This window comes from Phasianus colchicus, chromosome 2 (assembly GCF_987193195.1).
Source record: "Phasianus colchicus chromosome 2, bPhaCol1.hap1.1, whole genome shotgun sequence".
Lineage (NCBI taxonomy): Eukaryota > Metazoa > Chordata > Aves > Galliformes > Phasianidae > Phasianus > Phasianus colchicus.
In genome coordinates, this window is record NC_143437.1 from 6,003,909 (window position 1) to 6,023,163 (window position 19,255).

Sequence of the window (19,255 nt, forward strand, 5' to 3'; positions counted from 1 at the left end):
TGCCCAAATGCAGCACTATGTTTAAATGTGTTGCAAGTATTTCCATTAGAAGCCTTGGCAGATTCAAAGTAATTTTTCAGGAAACTTGGCCTTCATTCCTGGAACTACAAGGACAAAGTTAACAGGTTGAAATCTCTGCTCCCCAACACTTCAAACCTAGCACAGACAGAACTGCTATTGATCTGAAAGAAAAAAAAAATCTCTGAATAGAATTGCAGGATTTGGCTAATTCTAAGTATAGATGCCTGCTTGGCTGCTTAAGCTTCCTGGACACTCGTCTGTAAAATCCTGTTTTCCAGTGGCTTATAAAACTTCAACCATCAAAGCTGCCACTTTCCACGCTGGAACATCTGCTGCAGGCTGGTTTGTGCCCTCACCAGCTTGAGTTTAAGGGAGAACTATTCTTCTATTTCAACAAATGAAGCACACAGAGTATTTTGCAGGTAAGCTATGTTTGCAGCAGGGAAGGTTTCACCTCTTCACAACCTCCTATCTGTGACTGCACTAAGCATATATTATTCTCAAAAGAAAAATAAATCTACAACTTTCAACACTGACATTAACAGCAGAGAACAAGGCTTTCTTTTTTGCCATTGGTGATCCTTCCTCACAGGAGGTATTGTACCTTCCAGCTAAAAGACAGCAACTCTGCCCTCAGTATTCTCTGTGCTGGTATCTGAAAAAGGGAAAGGGCCTGGCTGGAATAGAAAGAAACGGGTGATCTTAATTCATCCTCTTCTCCCATATGCATTAGGATACAGTCTTTAATTACATGATCATATATTGTCTGCAGGATCTGTGAATAATTCATTCTACAGATTGTAGTCTGGGAATGAATCAAGAGAATGCAGGGAACTAGACTTGTATCCACAGGACTCCTAATTCATTTGTTGCTCAAGCTGGATGATGAATGAGTCCTGGAATTGTAAAGGAAAAAAGACTAGTGTTGTAGCAAATGCACTTATTCCTTTTAAAAACTATTTTGTTGTCTGCGTTTCTTGAGAGATGAGAGAATTAATGGAGTGTTACACTTTTCTGGAATTCTGTTTTGTTTATCTACCTGGAAGATGATCTTTACTTCCACAGATTACTTTAAATCTGTCAGTATCCTACCACAGCTGAAATGTCCCACTCTCTGCTGAAAAAAACTGAAGAAAAGAGTAGGACTATGCAGAATAATATCCATTAACTACCAAGGATTAAAAACAGACTTCTTGACTAGCAATGCAATGGCAACATCTTTTGCAGAAGCAGCAGCTTGGTTGCCGGACCATTCTCATCCCACACAACCCAGCCAATGAAGTACAGAATACATGAAACTGAAAAGGTGCGTGGCAGAAAAATGAACCTGTTCCTTCTTTGAGAAGAAGGTCAGACTGCAACAGCAGCAGATTGAGCCATCTTAGTGGATTTCATTAAAATATTGTCTCCATAGTTGTGAAGAAGAACAAAGAATGAACATCACACTAATGGCACTTCTACAGCAGTAGGACTGCATGAATCAACACTATGTTCAGTAGCCAATTAAGACATTAAGCTGGGTGCACAACAGTACTATGCATTCAAAGCTCTCAGAATTGTGTAGTAATAAGCTCCTAAATACAAAAAAAATCACCAGCAGAATGAAATGCTTCTTGTATTTCATATCAATCACATATTTCCATACAACTATTTGAAACAGTTCTTCTGTGAAAGTCTCAGCCAAACTTGCTTTTTTCTTCTAAGATCATGATGTGAGAATGTTCCTTTAGCCTCCCATAACCAAGCCCAACAAGGACTTCACATTCTATCATTGCTGCTTGTTAGCTCTTTGCTGATCCTTTAGAAGAAACAGCTTTCAGAGTTTATTTCTTCTTGTCTTTTTTGTACAGGCTAAATCAGGAGCTACCTCTGCTTTCAGTTTAGCTCTCCTTCCTGCCACAGGAAAATTAATAGAAAAGCAGACCAAATGCCCAGGAGGAATTGTTGAACAAGTGGCATCTGAGCTACAGAAAGAATTTCAAAAGCAACCCTTTCTGTCTGACTCCCTCTCATTTGAAAGCTGCCTACAAGCCCTAGGGATGGATTAAAGCTAAGCGTGGCCTGGATAATCTACACATGCAGGGCCTCAGTTGTATGGAGAAGGATGGAAGCAAAATACTTGGGAGTATGGTTATTCCTAGAAACCAGAGGGCCTCTATTGGAATGCACAGTCGGGATCAACCAAACTATTCAATCCTGTCTTAATCCACGGCTGGTGAGCTCAGAATCTACAGCCCCCAACTGTGTTTCTCTGATGGTCCAGGTGGTTTCAAGTGGGAAGAAATGGCTTAAAACTGAAATAAAAAAAACAATCAGTAGTATTAGGCATCCCTTGATTGCATCTTTCTAGTTGAAACTGAAATTTCAAAGTGGTCAGACCACCGCAGAGGCATAGCAAGCAGCTAAAGAGCCTACAAGAGAGAAAGGAGGTTTCTCAATAAGATGAACACAGGTGGCAGACACAGACTTGAAATCAGACATCTATTTCTTTTGAAATCTACTTTTGACTGCTGCACTCAGTGTTCCCCAGGTGGCTGGGACATTTTCAATAGTGTTTCTATTAGGAAAAGAGCTACAGTAGATCAGTAGCACCAGTTCCCAATTTAGTATTTTTCCCCCCTTTCTCTTACAATAGCAAGTCAATGTTGTTGCGGGCAAAGCACTAAAAAGAAAAAATAAATCAGTGGTGAGCAATGAAAGCTATTATCTTAAAGAAAAAGCAACGTTAAAGTTTTTGTTTGTTAGCTTTTATAGAATTTTCCATTTTCTTCTCTTAGTCTATACTAAGCTTCACTTAGAGAAGGGAGGTGATCAAGTAAAGCAGTAATCATCATTCAATCATCATTCAATAATGGCATCTGATTAGAAATACAGTATCAAAAACAAAGTCTATTAAAGGCTGGGAAAAAAAAAGTTTGGGTGATCACCATCCAAACTGAAATACCAACGCAGAAATCTGTGTGCTAACAGCATTAAGATCCTGGCAGGTAAATATATTCCTTTTATCACGCTGAGAGAAAATAAGAAGTCTGTTTTCTTTCCTGTGTGCTTCTGTGAACCAAGCCCCAGAGAACAAAAAGCTCATATGACTACAACTACTGGCAGCCACATTTTAGAAATAAGTAAACAAAAACAAAGCACTGGGTTAGGTATCAGAAAACAAAAACTGGTCAAAGTGACAGCTAAACTAGATATTAGGTATCATGACCCCAGGAACAGGAGTTGTGCTTAAATGTCATACAAGGACTGAGAACTATAAACATTTCCTTGTTATCCAAACAACTTCCTGAGAAAAGCAGAAATTAAATGCCCTGCACCTATGCCTACAGTATATTACCTGGTCAAATAAGAGACACCATCTCTCCCAGGACCTGCTCTTCAATATCCCTAAAATATCACAGCTTTCAAGTTGAGAAAATAAATACACTTTTAAGGCTTTAACTGAAGTAATTTGTCAACCATTTTAGATATACAGTAATTTGAAAAAGATACTGACAAATAACTGTGATAATCTTGAATGTGCACAATCACTTTACACATCATCCCACCTGTGAATTGTTGCTCAGAAACATTTCTGTCAAAACAGTTTCTTAAGTTCTTCAGGACTTGCTCCTAACCCAGTGTTTTGGCATTCTAATAATCTTATTTTAGTATTTCAGCAATGAAAGTCAAGATACTGCAAATCATTTTGCCTTAAAATCTCTGAATTAAATCTGAATTAAACCTGAATTACGCATCCAGAAGCAGATGATTTTTGTATCTGTAGTGACATCTAGTGTAAGAAACAGGTACCGCATTTAACAGGCTTTTAGAGGAAAAGAATCTATCATTTACTGCATGATTTCTGACTGAGAATGACAGGCATGAAAAATTAACATCAACTCTTTTAAATCCTTCTTAATATCTTGTCTTCTTCATAGCCTTCACAGACCAGCTGAAGGGAACCACATCAAGCTTAATGTAAGAGACCATTTAATACAATGTGCCTTCATACCTTTCCATGCAAAACCAGTTTGAGGTATGTGCATACATTATGTAACTGCTGGGTAGAGAGGATGCTCTGAGCAAACAACCAACCTCAGAATTAGAGCTGGAATCCCACTTGTTCCATCAGCTTATCAAGAACAGAAAGGAAATTCAGGAATAGTTGCCTTAAACACTTAGGCACTCAATCCTGTTTTAATTTTGCAGCGATCCTAAAGACTCATCTTTAAAATCCACATGCAGGGGACATAGCTTTAAAATGAAACAAACACTGAAAGCGTGCTGAGAATAGTACAGATGATAAATAGAAGTTGTACAGAAAGTTAAACTAAAAATTGCTAAAAGTACAGATTTAAGTGTCATTGAAACTATACAGTTATGCTTTAGGCACAGCCAAAATTACACATTCTACCAAAATGCAACACCAACATGTCTAACTAGCAACAATTTTACAAAAATTATTCACTTACTGCTATGTGAAAAATCCTTAACAAGTGTAATTCCTGCCAAACATACAAATAAACACATATGCCAAAGCTGAAAATGAACAGTTTAAATGCAGTATCATGCATACATCGGTTTGTATATAAATACACACCATTCCTGTAACTTTTTTTTTTTTCATTGGCCTGCAACAGAATCATTTTAGGGCCTGTGTTTGAGAGGCACACAGCCAAGAAGTCCCAGTCACGTTCACATTCTGAGGGCAGGATTAAATCTTGCATTTGTGTCTTTTGTGAAAACTTGGATTATATGCAATCTCTCAGGACCTACTAGTAAAATAATTGAGGTGATATGAATGATTACAAATATCTGTTGTTTTTGTCATCATTTTTCCATACTCACGTGTGTATAATGAATAATTATTCAGTACATATTCAGCTATTCATTAGTTATCTAGGACAACTATATTATGCATTATGTTCCTAACATTGATCTTATTGGTTGCAAAAGTAATTAATGGAAGAAGCATTATAACTACTGAAGCACATGATGAGACAAGAAATATCATTAACCAATGATGTTAAAGTACTTTAGGAAAATAAATAAAAATTTAGAGTTTGTTCTTCAAGAACCCAAAACTTGCACATCTCTGCTTTGTAACCATGTGCATTTAGCAGACAGGAGGATTTTATGTGAAAGTTATAGATATTAATTGAAATCCCTTTGCACTTGAGAATTGAGCATGTTCAAACAAGGGAGAAGTCCTTCAATCTGTTTTATCCCCACCCGCTGCCTCTCTCCTTGTAAGAGTCACTGCAGAGAAAGATGGAGCTGAGAAAGATGTCAATGAGGATAAAGATGAGCAGACGTATTAAGTCAGAACAGACAAGATTTAGGTTAACACGACTAAATTGCTGAAGTGAGTAAAGCACAGAAATAAGCTATGGAGTTATTGGAGGCCAATTCAAGGAAAAAGGAAAGAATGCAGAAAACAAACGCTGAAAGGGCAAAGTGCTGAGGTGGAATACAAAACAATTGAGAAGAGGAAAAGGACCTCAAACAGTCAAGGTTAATATAAACTAACAAAGTGGCATAAAACAGGAAATGGTGATGTATGTTTAGCCTTATAGCAAGAGAATGGAGATAAATGTGCTTAAATATCACCCAGCAGCGTGGGTTAAAAAATATATATTATCTGAATGTGCAAGTAAGTGCCAACTAATGCAGAATTTATATAGAGCACAATGGACTGCTCTTGACAGAGTTTACTTCAGTATATAAGCCAGCATGGATAGGAAATGATTAAAGTCAAAATCTATTAGCTTCTGCCACCCTAATCCGCACTTTATCCAGAGGAACACAATTTCTTTTAGTTTTGGTTTCCCAATGTCCTCGCTGGATATAACCACAATTCTTAAAGAGCCCCTGTTTAGATGAACACGTCTACCACAGTAATGCTTAATGTTAGTCTGTACTCTCTCATCATGGCAATGTAACAGTTCTTTACCTCCTTCAGAAAGAGGTATGCATATATATATACATTTAATCTATATTTTAACCAAGTAAAAACCCACAAACAACACTAGATGTTAATGCTTGGAAATGGACACTATTAGCAACAGTTTCCTTACTTAAGTAGGAAAACCAATTGCTAAAGCCATGAAAATGTACTATTAACTAATATTCAACCAAAGGCGTGAAAAAGAAAAAGGTCAAATAAGCAGCAATCAATAACGTACTTACACAATGCAGTCAAGTACTGCAGCAGAATTAGTGGCACTGATAGAAGTGAGGCCGTGCCACTCAGTCCAAATGGACAAAGCCAGAGGCAGCAGTTACTACTTAAAATATTGATCATGAGAATTACACACACACACACACGAAAGACCTCTGTCCTTTCAGACTCTGGGAAGACCAATCTCTGCATTCTCTGACATCAGTTGAGCTCTCCTATACAGCACTAAGGACACAAGCAGAATCAAACAACAGTATAATGAAATAAAATACAACTCTGAATCCACTGTGACACATACACACAAACATGCAGAAGAGCATCTAAACAACACTAGGTAAGAATAACATGCACCAAAAAGGAAAAAGCTAACAATACTACATAATCTCTACTGCATCACTACTAATGTACTATAGCAATCTCTCCACGAACAGTAACAGGGAGAAGAAATTTAAAAGACAGAGGAGAAAGAGCAGAAGAGATTTATATAAAGGAGTGTACATTTAAAAATTAATACAAAAGCTGTTGAAGGTTACAGAAAGCAATTGGAATACGCACAAACTGGAATACTGGCAAAACAATGCCAATAAATGATGGGGCTGGTCTCTTCCCAGTGGTGACAGGTGATGGGATGAGGGGAAATGGCTTCAAGTTGTGCCAGGGTATGTTTAGGTTGGTTATCAGGAAAAACTTCTTTACAGAAAGGGTTGTTAAGCACTGGAATGGACTCCCCAGGGAGGTGGTTGAGTCACCATCCCTGGATGTGTTTAAAATCCGTTTGGATGTGGTGCTCAGGGACATGATTTAGCAAAGAGCTGTTAGAGTTAGGGTAGGATGGTTGGGTTGTGGTTGGACTTGATGATCTTTAACGTCTTTTCCAACCTGAGCAATTCTATGATTCTATGATAACACATGTAGTCAGAACAGCCACATCTAAAGAAGTTTTGCACCAATTAAAACCTCAAAGAAAGAAAAATTGAAAGTCAGATAGGCTACTTCAACATTTTAGAAACCTTCCAACGGGATTAAAGACCCAAGGACTGATACTTCACAGAATACAAAAAGGTCTGCTCTAAAGAGCAAGTAGGTTTTCTTCCCTACTCCTCTTTTTCAGGGATTTATATAAAGAAAAACATTAACAGAAGGGACAAAGAAAAACAGAGAGCAAAGAGATTCAATGAGGGCAAGATAAGAATCAAAATTGTGGAGTTAAGTAAGTGCTGAGGCTGCAAGGCAGAGAAGTGATGTACAGCAGTGTTGTTTTGTACAGTGCAATTCTTGTGAGAGCAGATGACGTTTAGGAAACAGCCCAAAGCCTACGGGCTTTAAATTAACACCATCACTTAGCTTTTCAATGCAGTATTTTAATTAATGCTAAGCATCATTCTCCCTACTTACTACTCACAACAATATCCTACATTCAATTAAAAAGAGGGATAGAGAACAGAATCTACTACTAGGCTAGTAAGGTTAGAGTGCCATACTGTATTACAGTGAGGAGGTCAAGGATGAAGATAAACATCACTGTCAAAAACAATGCTTGTCCCTTCAGACACATAACAACTCTGAGCAGCTGCCATGTTACAGTAAGAGACACTTCATGAGAGCATAAGTTTAAAACCCCTTTTAAAACCCATTTTAAAAACGTATGCAGTATCTTAATCTTTGCTTTATGATAGTGGGAAGATTTTGGCTTTAGATGTGATTTGGCAGTAGTTCAGACTCCATACGAACCCAAACGATCTCCCTACAAAAGAGATCCTTCTAAATGCATGGAAGAAAGAGTACACTATCACCACTACCACTACTGCTCCAGGATGTGTCCAGTCAGGCAGCAGGACATATGGTTCATAAACAATGTTCACAGCCAATACAAGCATTCAGCCATACAGATCCATCACTGTACTCAGAATTGACAACATTTACAGAAGAACAGTTAAACATCCTCAAACTAATAATGCACCCTATGATGGCAAGGGGTCATGGAGAAAAAATGGCAAAGGGGAATAAGCATGTTAAAAGCTACAAGCAGAAATAAGGAAGAATGCTGGGATGTGCATGCTAGCTGTACCTGCACAGTACTGACTGAAATCATTTAAGCTGCCAAATATTTTTTAAATAAAAAACTTACCTTCACACAATATTTTCTTCTTCCTATCTGGCAGAATTTTCCATTCTGCTTTATTATTTACAAGGTAGCATTTAGTTGTTGCTGATAACACATAAAGCAAAGTTCAAAGTAACTCTGAAGTGTGAACAAGTTGGAAGAATTTCAACAATTTTTTCAACTTCTGAACGATCACAAAGAGAGATTAGAAAAGAATGAATTCAGCATTAGTCTGTCCTAGTCTAGTTCTGGGGGGAAAAAAAAGTTAAATGCTTATACTGAATGACCACAAACAAGACTCACCTGCTCAAGCTTAGTTCAAACAATCTTTCAATAAACGTATCCCAGATAGAATTACCATTTAACCAAGCTCAAATCACACAGCCAAGGAACAATGCACAGTCAAGAAATTACCAAACTCCTCCACACAGCCAGCATCAATCTCCTGCAAACCACACTTATTTATTTAGGGGGAAGAAGGTAAAGAGAAGCAGCTTTTAAAGACAAACATGACGGTCTAAGGTCCTTAATGAAGAATGTTCTGAAAGCTACTGGTGAATGGCATGGAAAAGTTGCAGCTGTGACTGCAGCGATGCGAGCACAGTATTTTTTCTACAAGGGCACCAAGACCTTCAAGTTTCAGAAGCAATCTGTATGACCTGTGCATGCAAGAAGTGGTATCTATATATATATATAACGAAATAAAGGCAGGGAAGGAGTCTGTTACAAGAAATATCGCTTTCTCTGGTTTAAAACCTGCTCTCCCTATGCAGCCTGGCAAGCCTCCATATAGCCCTTTCCCATTCATATGCTGGCAGTGATCTCCAGATTTGTTAAACAAGAAGTGGAATAAAAATACAGATAGCCTCAGTAAAATGCTGTAAAATAAAGCAGTAAAATCAGGAATTCTTTTGCAGATTTTCAGTTTTTTTCGGGGCTGAGAAAATTTCCATTGCTTTTAATCCAGAAGTGAAGTATGCTAAAATAATATGCTCAAATGGCAGCATGCAGAAGTGCAAAATACAGAAGCTGGATGAATTAAACTAACAAAAGCTTTGTACCAGAAGAGCAGAATTACAGCTTCTCTGTTTTGAAAGCTTTTATGTTTGGCTATTTAACAAATAGGGCTCTCCCTTGTTTCTTTCAGTTGTTCAGTCAATAGATCAACACTTCGTACAGCCCTGCATTATCTATGGAAGAATCAGTTTATTTCCAACATAGCTAAGGAGACTTTCCACAGACTAGCTACATCATGTTCACTTTGCAGACTAGAATTTAACAATTCTCTACGTAGAACTCAACAATGTAACTCCCCAATCCACACCTGAATAGTAAGAAGACAATAGCTCTATATAGAATTATATCTGTATAGATGCTTCAGAATAACAAAACAGAGGAATAATGTAAAACTGGACCTAAAATATCTGAGGAATATGCAAACAGTAATTCCCAGTTCAGTGTCTGGACAGACATTAAACAGCCCATTCTGTCATGCCATCTGCTAGGCAGTTTCCAGTCCTGCTCTGTTCTCTAAGCTCTTTGTGCTTTATTTTTAAGCACAGAATCATTTGACTTACTTGCAAGTCAGATAAAAGACACAGAGGTGAACTTAAAATAAAAATTAGCACAATTAAAAAGTGATACACAGCGAAAATCAACTACAAAAACAAGTCTCAGGTCAGTGCTGAGGAGAATTTTTTAAAATACTACATGCTTGCTTGAATCACACTTTGAATAAATGTCTTCTCAGCATATCCTGCAAGTCATGAAAGCTTCCAGTTTGTTTTCCAAATTTTTATTTAATAGAATAGTTAAAACATTTGGCAAAAACATCAGTGCATTCCGTGGAAACCAAACTGTGGGAATTGTTCTTCTGGGTGCACTCATATGGAATCATGAAGTAGCCCATTAGAACATCACCTAAAAATACCATTTTCAAGAGCCACATGCCAACATAAAATCCTTACCAGGACAACTGGACAGTAGAAAGGCAAGGTTATATGCAGATAAGACAAGTATATCAGTCAACATCATTCAAAAAACACAGCATGGAAATCACCAAGTTGCCCTCTGGGATCTGTACTAAAACTGCTAAATGCAAGAGAGTACTGTGTGGATTTAACTGCTTCAGAAGTATTCTGGAGTCATATAACAACTGCACTCAAGCCAGCTTACATGAATGAGCTGCAAAAATCCCAGTGCTCAGGGACTCAGCTTAGATCCATCTGTTCTGTTTGATGGAGACCTACTGGAGGATATTCAACTGAAAGCTGTTATTCCAACTTTAAAGAACTACTTCTGACCGTAACAAATCTGAAGGCCAATGCAAAAACCCATATCCTCTATGCAACGCATTCACAGAGATATCCAATGCAGCAGAAAAGGTGGTTATTTGCAGTTATGGATGCAATACAAACACCAAGGGGATGAGAGAGCAACTTGCCCTTGCCCCGTGCTGTCTTTCTTTGCAGTAAAATGGAAACATTCAGTAGGGTAAAGATTTGTAAGAAAGAAAAACTCTGAGATTAGTTCAAAGGCCACATTGAAAAAGAACGTATTTGTCTTACTTTCAGAATATTTTGGGTTTCATTCCACTTGTTTGTCCATTCTTTGGTCAGTTCTTGTACCTGTAAAAGAGAACAAACATCTGAATAATCACATCTCTTCCAAAGTCCATAATTAATTCTTAGGCAAGTATGAAATACTTGTGCAACTCTTTATGTAAAGTTTAGGACCTAAATATTTAAAAGAGAGCTACTGCTCCTTCACTAAGAGACTAAACCATGACAGAACACTTAATCTGAGCTAGACATATTCTGGTCAAAACAAACTCCAGACATCACAGAGTAGGGCATGAAGAAGCAGCAGCAGCAGGCAGCCATCATGAAAGAATCAGAACTAAGTTTGCTGCAACACAGAAATCACTTGGCTGAAATCAGCACTGAAGTCAGGGTCTGCTTGCAAATGCGTTACTAACAGGGACAGAGCACTGCATATCAACACAGAAGTGTTGGGCAGGTTAGTGACTAGAAAAAAGCAGGACATCTCAAAGGGCAACTTCTATGCACCAGAAAAGGCTCTTTTCATTTCAAATCCCTTCTGGCTTTTTAGAAAGCACTGTATAGAAAGCAATTTGGGCTGACTTGGAATCATTATCACATTACATATAAGTGCACACATGCACATATGTATGTACACACACATGCATACACACACTTCAGTTTTTGGTATCAGCAGATTTCTGTACAGGAATCAAATACAGTGACTTAAAAATGTACACAATCATTTCTTATTTAAAGCCACTTCACAGTGCAGAATGATGAAAATCATTATGGCCACATCCCTATAAAATTTTGCTGCAAGTAAAAAAAAGGTCTTCATAGTTCCCACAAAGATCTGCCCATTTACAACCAGCAGCCTACACCCTCACTGTCTTTGCAGTTGAAATGCAAATGAATCAAGAGGAAATAAATATATTTATCTCATTTCTACCTCTATCTCAAGAATCCAGAGAAAAGTAAATACATTTTTCAGTGCACCATCAGTGTTGGTGGTCAGAATGTTAAAGCAGGGAAAAAACCTGAAAAGACTGAAGAGAACTCTTAAGAATGCCCATAAGTCTATTCACCACATCACTTTTCAAAAACTGTTCTTACATAAAGACAAGTCAACTCATTAAAGCTACCATGTATGTATCACACAATTTAAATACGGCAATAAAGTCTTTATGCTTATATCTGTATAAGCATTATTATTGCATCCATTCAAGTATTAAAAAAAGCTACAACCACTGCAATACCTACTTAGATTTTACAGTAATCATGTCTGCAGGAATTAGGTTAAATAGTAATCAAGTGACCTTCTAATGAGGTTGAGAAAAGATAAAACATGCTCAGTATGCTTTCCATGCAGAGGGCAACACTCCTGAGCAGGACAAGCAGCTATTACTGCCAGAATACGAACAACGTACTTTAATTAGTGTGTATACAGCAGCTCTTATTGCTCACTACACCTAGATAAAAGCTCTGTTTATACACTAAAATAAAATTACATTTCAAATGTTTTAAAAGCCTTGTGTGAATATGAGAAATGCATTTACAACTGAAAGCTCATATCACCGCTTTGCAGGTTCCACTTAAAGTATACAGCACAACACAACAGGGATCCCTGTGTATACCACAGAGCTGTAAAATGCATTCCTAGCAGAAATGTGGCTTATGGATAAATCCAAAGTGTACCTTATAGATATGGCTCATACTAACATACCTTGTTTTTTAATGGTTTAATGGTCGTGTTTATAAAAATAAATGGCTATCAGTTGCACCAAGGCCCCTTTACTTCATTTCTTTGTTTTTGAATTGATTTATGAAATAACTCACCCTTGCTTCATTCTGCTGAAGCTTTTCTTCCATACTTAAAGCTGTTGGAGAATCCAGGAGAGCAATCTATAATTGTAAAAAAATAAGTAGTATCAAGTTAATAAAAGATGAAAAAAATACAATTCTGGCAAAATCACCTTCTTTAATATTTTGCATGAAATATTTCACACTCCAACATATGTCATTTGACCTTAAAATACTGTAAACTCTCCAATTAATCAAAGTGTTGTCAAAGCAGATATTCTCAATCAAATCATCAGTTTGGGAGCATTATTTCATTTCTTCTGAATACATGTTGTCACAAACATGCCCACACAGAAACCAGACAGGGTTATAACACACACACAATTCCCCAAATTTAACTCTATATTCCTGTTAAACATGAAAAGCTATTATGCATCAATACTTAACAACTTTGCTGTATGGCATATCTGTGTTGCCTATCTGTAATTACAAACTGAATATAAGATAATAGGCATTAGAAAAGGAAACTATAGACACAAAAGCAGTACTCATTGTTATATGACCTCCCACACTGAATCCAGCACTGCATTTCAGTAACCAGTATCTTCAGTGATCTACAGAAGCATTTGCAATACAGTATTCTCAGAATATAAAGGAAGATCACAGAAGAAAATATGAAGGGATTTATATTCTATTGTGCATACATAACACCACTTGCTGTTTTACCAACCACCACAAATTCAATTAACTTAAGCAAATTGTCTATTGTCTGCCATACAGCCATCTATCACATCCTACAGCCAAACCAGATTTATTTTGTGATATCCACTGTTTTACAAATTGGAATTAGGACAAAGCATTACACCTTCAAAGGGGTCTGTGCTATATCTACCTTGCTAACATATTTAAAAACAAAGTGATCAGACAAGCTAGGGAAGAAACATTCATTTTTCTCTGCCTAAGAATACAAAAGAAGTATAAAAATACAACAATAACTCAGCCCCAAGAGGAGTTTTCTAATTGTTCGTAGCAGAGCAGAGCTCAGCTTCAACCATCCACAATACCTATTACTGCTTCATATTAGGGTTCCATTCCCCTTTTTCAGCAAATGTTTTATAGCATGAAATCTAGCTGAAGTACTAAACTTACATAAATAAAAGGTCTGTGCTGCACTGACATTTCATACTGCACAGTCTATCTAAAATAAACTTAGGTAGTTCTAGAGATAAATCTAGAGAATCACAGAATCATAGAGTATCCTTTCAGTTGTCTCCCCAAATCATATTTGGTCAGGCATTAAATCTAGCAGCCCCGAGTGGCATTATTTAGAAGAGATGTATGGCTTGAGCAATTGTACATTCCTTATTGTTAGCTCAGTTTCATCATCCTGGAAACAGAGGAGAAATTAAGCTTAACCGAGTCTGTGCAGCAAATGTTTAGGGTAGCCAATACTGAGAAAGACAGAGAAATAGCACTGAGCAAAAGAGAAATTCTGCAGGTCAATACAGGAAGAGGACACAACAGAAGGTGTTTTTTTTAAAGCATTCTGTATAATTAAAATAAAACACTTCCAAAGAAACTATGCTTCGTTCTGTCCAGCCCCATAAGTAAATCAAATACACTGGATTATTCTCTCCAGTATGCAGAAGCTTTGCACTGGGCAGGGTGGTGCTGGCAATCACTCCTACTGTTATAAAGTCTTCCACTCTGATCAGTCCCAGTTCCCTAGTTTTCTGACATTTCAAATCAAGTAGTTTGGTGACCCAACACCAGAAGTGCAAGCCTAACTAGCATACTTTAGAGTGAAACAACAGTTGTTCAGACAATCTAGTTGAGAAACCCTTCTCATAGTAAAAGATACCCAAAAGCCATACAGTTTTTAACCACTGGCCTAACTTGGCCATTTTAACCTCCTGTGTCTAACAGGTGTAATTATGGCATGTGTGTTCACAATCACCACCACCATAACCATCATCTGTTGCCATAGAAACAGTAAAGTTAAGCAAGCAGTCAGTATCAAGTTTTGCAAGTTCTACTTGCAATCCAAATCAGAAAACTCAGAAATATCTAAGAATTGTGCTTTTATTACTTTTGGATTATTGATAATCATTCCCATTTTCTTTGCTCTCTATTATATTTACACATTGGCAGAAGCTGATATTTTCTGGAAGAACAGAATTACCAACTCAAAGAGGCAGGGCCTCTCAACAGTTCCCCTGTCTGAAACATAAATCTTACTAAGAGAGTTTTCAGTCTGTGCCAGTAAAAAATATAAACCTTTTCTTCCATCACAACTGAAAGTACTTTTGCATGTTCAGCACACAACATGCTCTCTAACATACTGTGTAGATCAACACAAAAAAAAAACCCATGTTACCCAAACCTACATCAATATAAAAATGCAGGAACGTGGTCATCTTAAGTACTTTATGCCTTCTGCTACTTCTGAGAGACCAGCTAAAGTACTTCTGCAGTCCATCAGGCTAGACACAGCAAATATGTTCTGTTCAGTCTCCTTGTGCTGAGTTGAGTACCTGCCCCCCAGCAAACTGCAATCAAGGCCTGATTACATTAAGAGAAAGCTAAAAGCTTGAGATTGATAATTTTTCCCCCTCATGTTAAAAGAGGTAATCTACTGGCCATATGGAAACTGATTCAATCAGTAAAATAATATTCATTCATAGCCTCATAGAGCTTGTTTACTCAAATCAATATAATGAAAGATAATTATCTCATTACATTCTAGAAATAGATGTTATAACTCAAGGAAAATTACACATAAATTTCAAGTAAAGCTAACCTGATTCCCTTGAGCAAGCAGGGCTTTTAATCGGGCTATTTCAGCTCTCAGCTCACGGATCAGTTTGACGTTAGGATCTTCATTAATAGTAGGCTTGTTGATGATGTTTTTGGCTCTATTTGCATAGCGAAGTGTACTTAAAGTTTCTCCATAATTGACATCAGCAGGTGAAATAGCTGAGGAGATGAAATCAGAAACAGTTTATCCAGCACCATGTGTTTTATTTATTAAAGCTAGTTTATATTTTAAGTCTGATAAAGTTAACATGGATGAAGAGACAGAAATACATAACCACTACAACAACAATTTGTTGAGTTCTTCATTCTCTGTTCTACTGCCTTCATGACACTGTAATTGTGTTTAAGTAATTTAAATAATTAAGTCCAGCAATCAAGAGTTGTAAAGCGATCTTTCAGTCAACATATGTAACATTTACAACTCACTGGTAAGCATAAATATCCTGCATAAACACTTCACAGGCTCCTGTGAATTTGCACATGAACAGTGGGAAAAAAATCACCAACTATTTTATAGAGGATCAATGTAATAATCCAGTGGAAAAGTCATTTCAGGTAGAAACACAGTACTTTTTGCTCCAAGTTTTGAAAGTAACTTAAATACCATTAAAGTAAAAGATAGATATGAAAAACAAACCGAAAGAAGAGCTTCTATCACCCATTTACAAAACTATCTGTTCTGCTGAGCTGCAGGTGTCTGGCAGCAAGCAGAATATTCCTTATCTCAGGCAGCAAGACAAATACGTACTGTTTTTACAAGCAATTCAACCAGGAGACACAATGGATTTTTAATGAAAGTACTGATGCTATATTTCAGCTAATTTTCTCAACAATTTGTAAGATGTCTAAATTAAAAAGAGACCATCATTTGGAAACAAGGGACCAGAAGTCTTCCTAATGATGCAAATGAACAAGAAACCCAAAGAACCAGACGATGAAAACTCCTGAAAAAAATAATTAAGCAACCATAATTTTCTGGCCTTCCACATTCTCCCAACAATGCTAAATATTCCTTTAATGGTAGAGATTGTCTGAATTAGGGGAGATGCTCTAGGCACCAGTCTTTACTTCCTCTAGCTCACACTACTCACTTTCCTACTTTATTTACTGCCTCCCTCCCACTACTCAATTATTCTCTTTCTGGACAGATGCTACAATATTTTATAGAAACATGACATATCAGAATCAGACATATTTTTATAAGAGCCTTTCCTAGAGCCTGAGATGATCTTCCTGCTTTTTTACGTGAGTGTTTAGTTATAGAAAAGGCATGCCAAACGTATCTGGACAGCCTGTCAGGCTCTGTTAGGCAATTCAGCCACATTATCAGTAGAGTTACTGCTGGAGAAGAGATCAACCATCAGGACTGTGCTTGGCAGATGCATCGTTAATAGATGGAAAAGTAGCTGAAAAAGCAGCTGTGCACTATAATCATTAGTAAAGGCACTGAAAGCTCACTGGGTTTTTAAAGCCTTTTCACCCACCCCACCACAGAATACATTGAGTTACTCAACCATGTAACTGTAAGGAAGCATCAAGGAAGATGTTAGAACAGCGTTAGCTAGAACAGCCAGAAGAACAAAGCAGCATCTGGCCCATGATCGTCTTTTGATACCGTGAGCAGTCTCAGCAAAGGAAATGGCACCAATTCCAGAAATATCCCCAAAATCTTGCAGTGTAAGAACTCAGAAAATCCAACCATAGCAAAGCAACTGAAGAACCAGAATTTGGTTCAATGCATTTTACAGTCTCGACTTCCCTGCCCAGCCATTTCTCAAAAAAAAAGGAGTCCTTCAATTAAACTGCATCACAGTTCAAAAGGGGAGAAATTTCTTCACACTTACACCTCTGACATCCCAAATTCTTCCCTCCTCTCCATTACTATTTTTTAGTAGTTTAAATAGTTGTTTTTTAATGAGATTCCCATCCCAATTTGTTGAAAAACCTGCAATACGTGCCATACGTGGTTTTTAAATCAAGTGATCCTTACAGAGCTTCCTATAGGTAAAAAGAAAGCTGTAAGAGAAGTTTGTAGGTTGACTGATCATGAATAATTAAATCTATACAAAGTTAAAATGCTGTACTCAAAAAGTATGTTAACAAAAAATGACATTCTTACCCACTGAATGTCAAGAGACCAGGCTGTTTCTGCCACTAACTCTAACAACATTTTGGAAAAGTAAACTGATTCACACATTAATACTGACTAGATGCACAAAACCCTTCTTTGAAAACAAAACAAAACTGAGGACGTAAGTCTGCAACCTGTGGAGGAAAGGTGTAAATAGAGAGAATTACAAGACTTCATCTAGATCCAGTCTTGTGCATTCATCACGAATATCAGAGCTGTCTTGAATGTAAATGAATCACAAGAACAAACAGGAGATATTATTTGAAGATTAACTGGTCAGATTAGTTTGTCATTGCATTGTGTGTGTATTATAGACTAACATAGCAGTGAGCTCACTGTCAGAGCAGATGCAGACAATTAGGCACATACATTTGGATGACCCTTAGTTATGCCTAGTAACTGTACATATACAATCTGAAAGCCTTGTTACGTTTGTGACCAAACATAATCCATTCAGAAAGAGATCACAGAATCCTAAAATCCTTAAAGATCTGAACATAAAAATGAAATTCTTAGATTCTGGAGACACAACTGCCATTGCTCACGACATTACTGAACAAATTAGACAGTTCCCATGTACATAATGAGACCACATACAGTTGTACTGCTTCAAGAGATGCTCTGTAAGAGTGCAGGTATAGAGTGTTTCTAGAAAAGTCACAAAGAAAGAAAAAAATTAAAATGTGTAAATAATGCTATGCCTGAATGAAGCATCTGGAACCTAAATATTTACAGCTAATCCTATTAAGCATGAATAGTTCAGGATGCAAAAAAAGTCATTTAAAAACACTTACTGGCAATCATTATAGTTTTAGAGTTTCCTCCTAGGCTATCTTTTAACAGCCAAGTCAACACAGAGTCTCTGTAAGGCACAAATACTTGTTTCTTCTTTGAAAGAGGATTTGTTGCATCCTGAGATAAATCAGCTGTGATGTGAGGACAAAAAAAAAAATAGCAGTTATACATTTTCATTCATTTTCAAACACAGAATATATTCTAGGTCACCATTTCATAGAATCATAGTGTGGCTTTGGTTGGAAGAGACCTTAAAGATCATCTAGTTCCTAACTCCAGTACTTGTGTAAATAAAAACTCTAAATTAGCTTTTGCTAATTTAACAATTAACAAATCTACAACAGCATAAAGCACAAGATCTAGTAACTTACCTAAGGCAGAAATGACATTTCCCAGAGTAACGAGAGATTTGTTAATATTCCCACCTTCCTTTAATCTAACCCCTGTGGCACCGGTGGCATCTGCTCTCTCACTTCCAGCAAGATCTACCAAGTGAATCTTGCTAACAGTCTCACAAGGCATTTCAGAATCAAATTTAGCCTAAAAATAATTAAAAAAAAAAAGAAGTATTAAGCTACAAAATTCAGAAATCTTACTGAATCCAATTGAATCGCCTCATTCATGTCATTGAATTTTACTCACAATAACAGGGCATCAGAAGACAGGCATATTAGGGGTGTCAAAGAAAAGCATTTATTGTGACTTTTTTTCTAACTCCCACAGAAGTAGTTACTTTTTGAAATCGTAGATTTGCAATTCTAAGCCATTTATGCACATGTCCCAACAACTGAGTCAGTGGGCATTTACCTGATGTACTGTGAGTATGTGCTTCATTCATATTATTAACCTTTCAACTAACTTTTAAAGTTACAGCTTCCACA

General features: G+C 37.1%; 1 protein-coding gene across 4 annotated transcripts in view; it reads right to left on the reverse strand.

Annotated features, from left to right (window-relative positions):
- Window positions 1-19,255, reverse strand: part of KIF16B (kinesin family member 16B) — a 138,420-nt gene that overhangs the window by 94,984 nt on the left and 24,181 nt on the right. For all 4 annotated transcript variants that reach the window (XR_016463840.1, XM_090134645.1, XM_031603314.2 and 1 more), the window contains exons 8-12: window positions 18,746-18,914; window positions 18,374-18,505; window positions 15,432-15,607; window positions 12,668-12,733; window positions 10,856-10,915 (exon numbers count right to left, since the gene is read on the reverse strand). Coding sequence is in view for 3 of the 4 variants with exons in the window: in XM_090134645.1 (XP_089990771.1) it covers window positions 10,856-10,915; window positions 12,668-12,733; window positions 15,432-15,607; window positions 18,374-18,505; window positions 18,746-18,914 (603 nt within the window). In the remaining variant the exon portion in view is untranslated. The remainder of the gene's footprint in view (window positions 1-10,855; window positions 10,916-12,667; window positions 12,734-15,431; window positions 15,608-18,373; window positions 18,506-18,745; window positions 18,915-19,255) is intronic.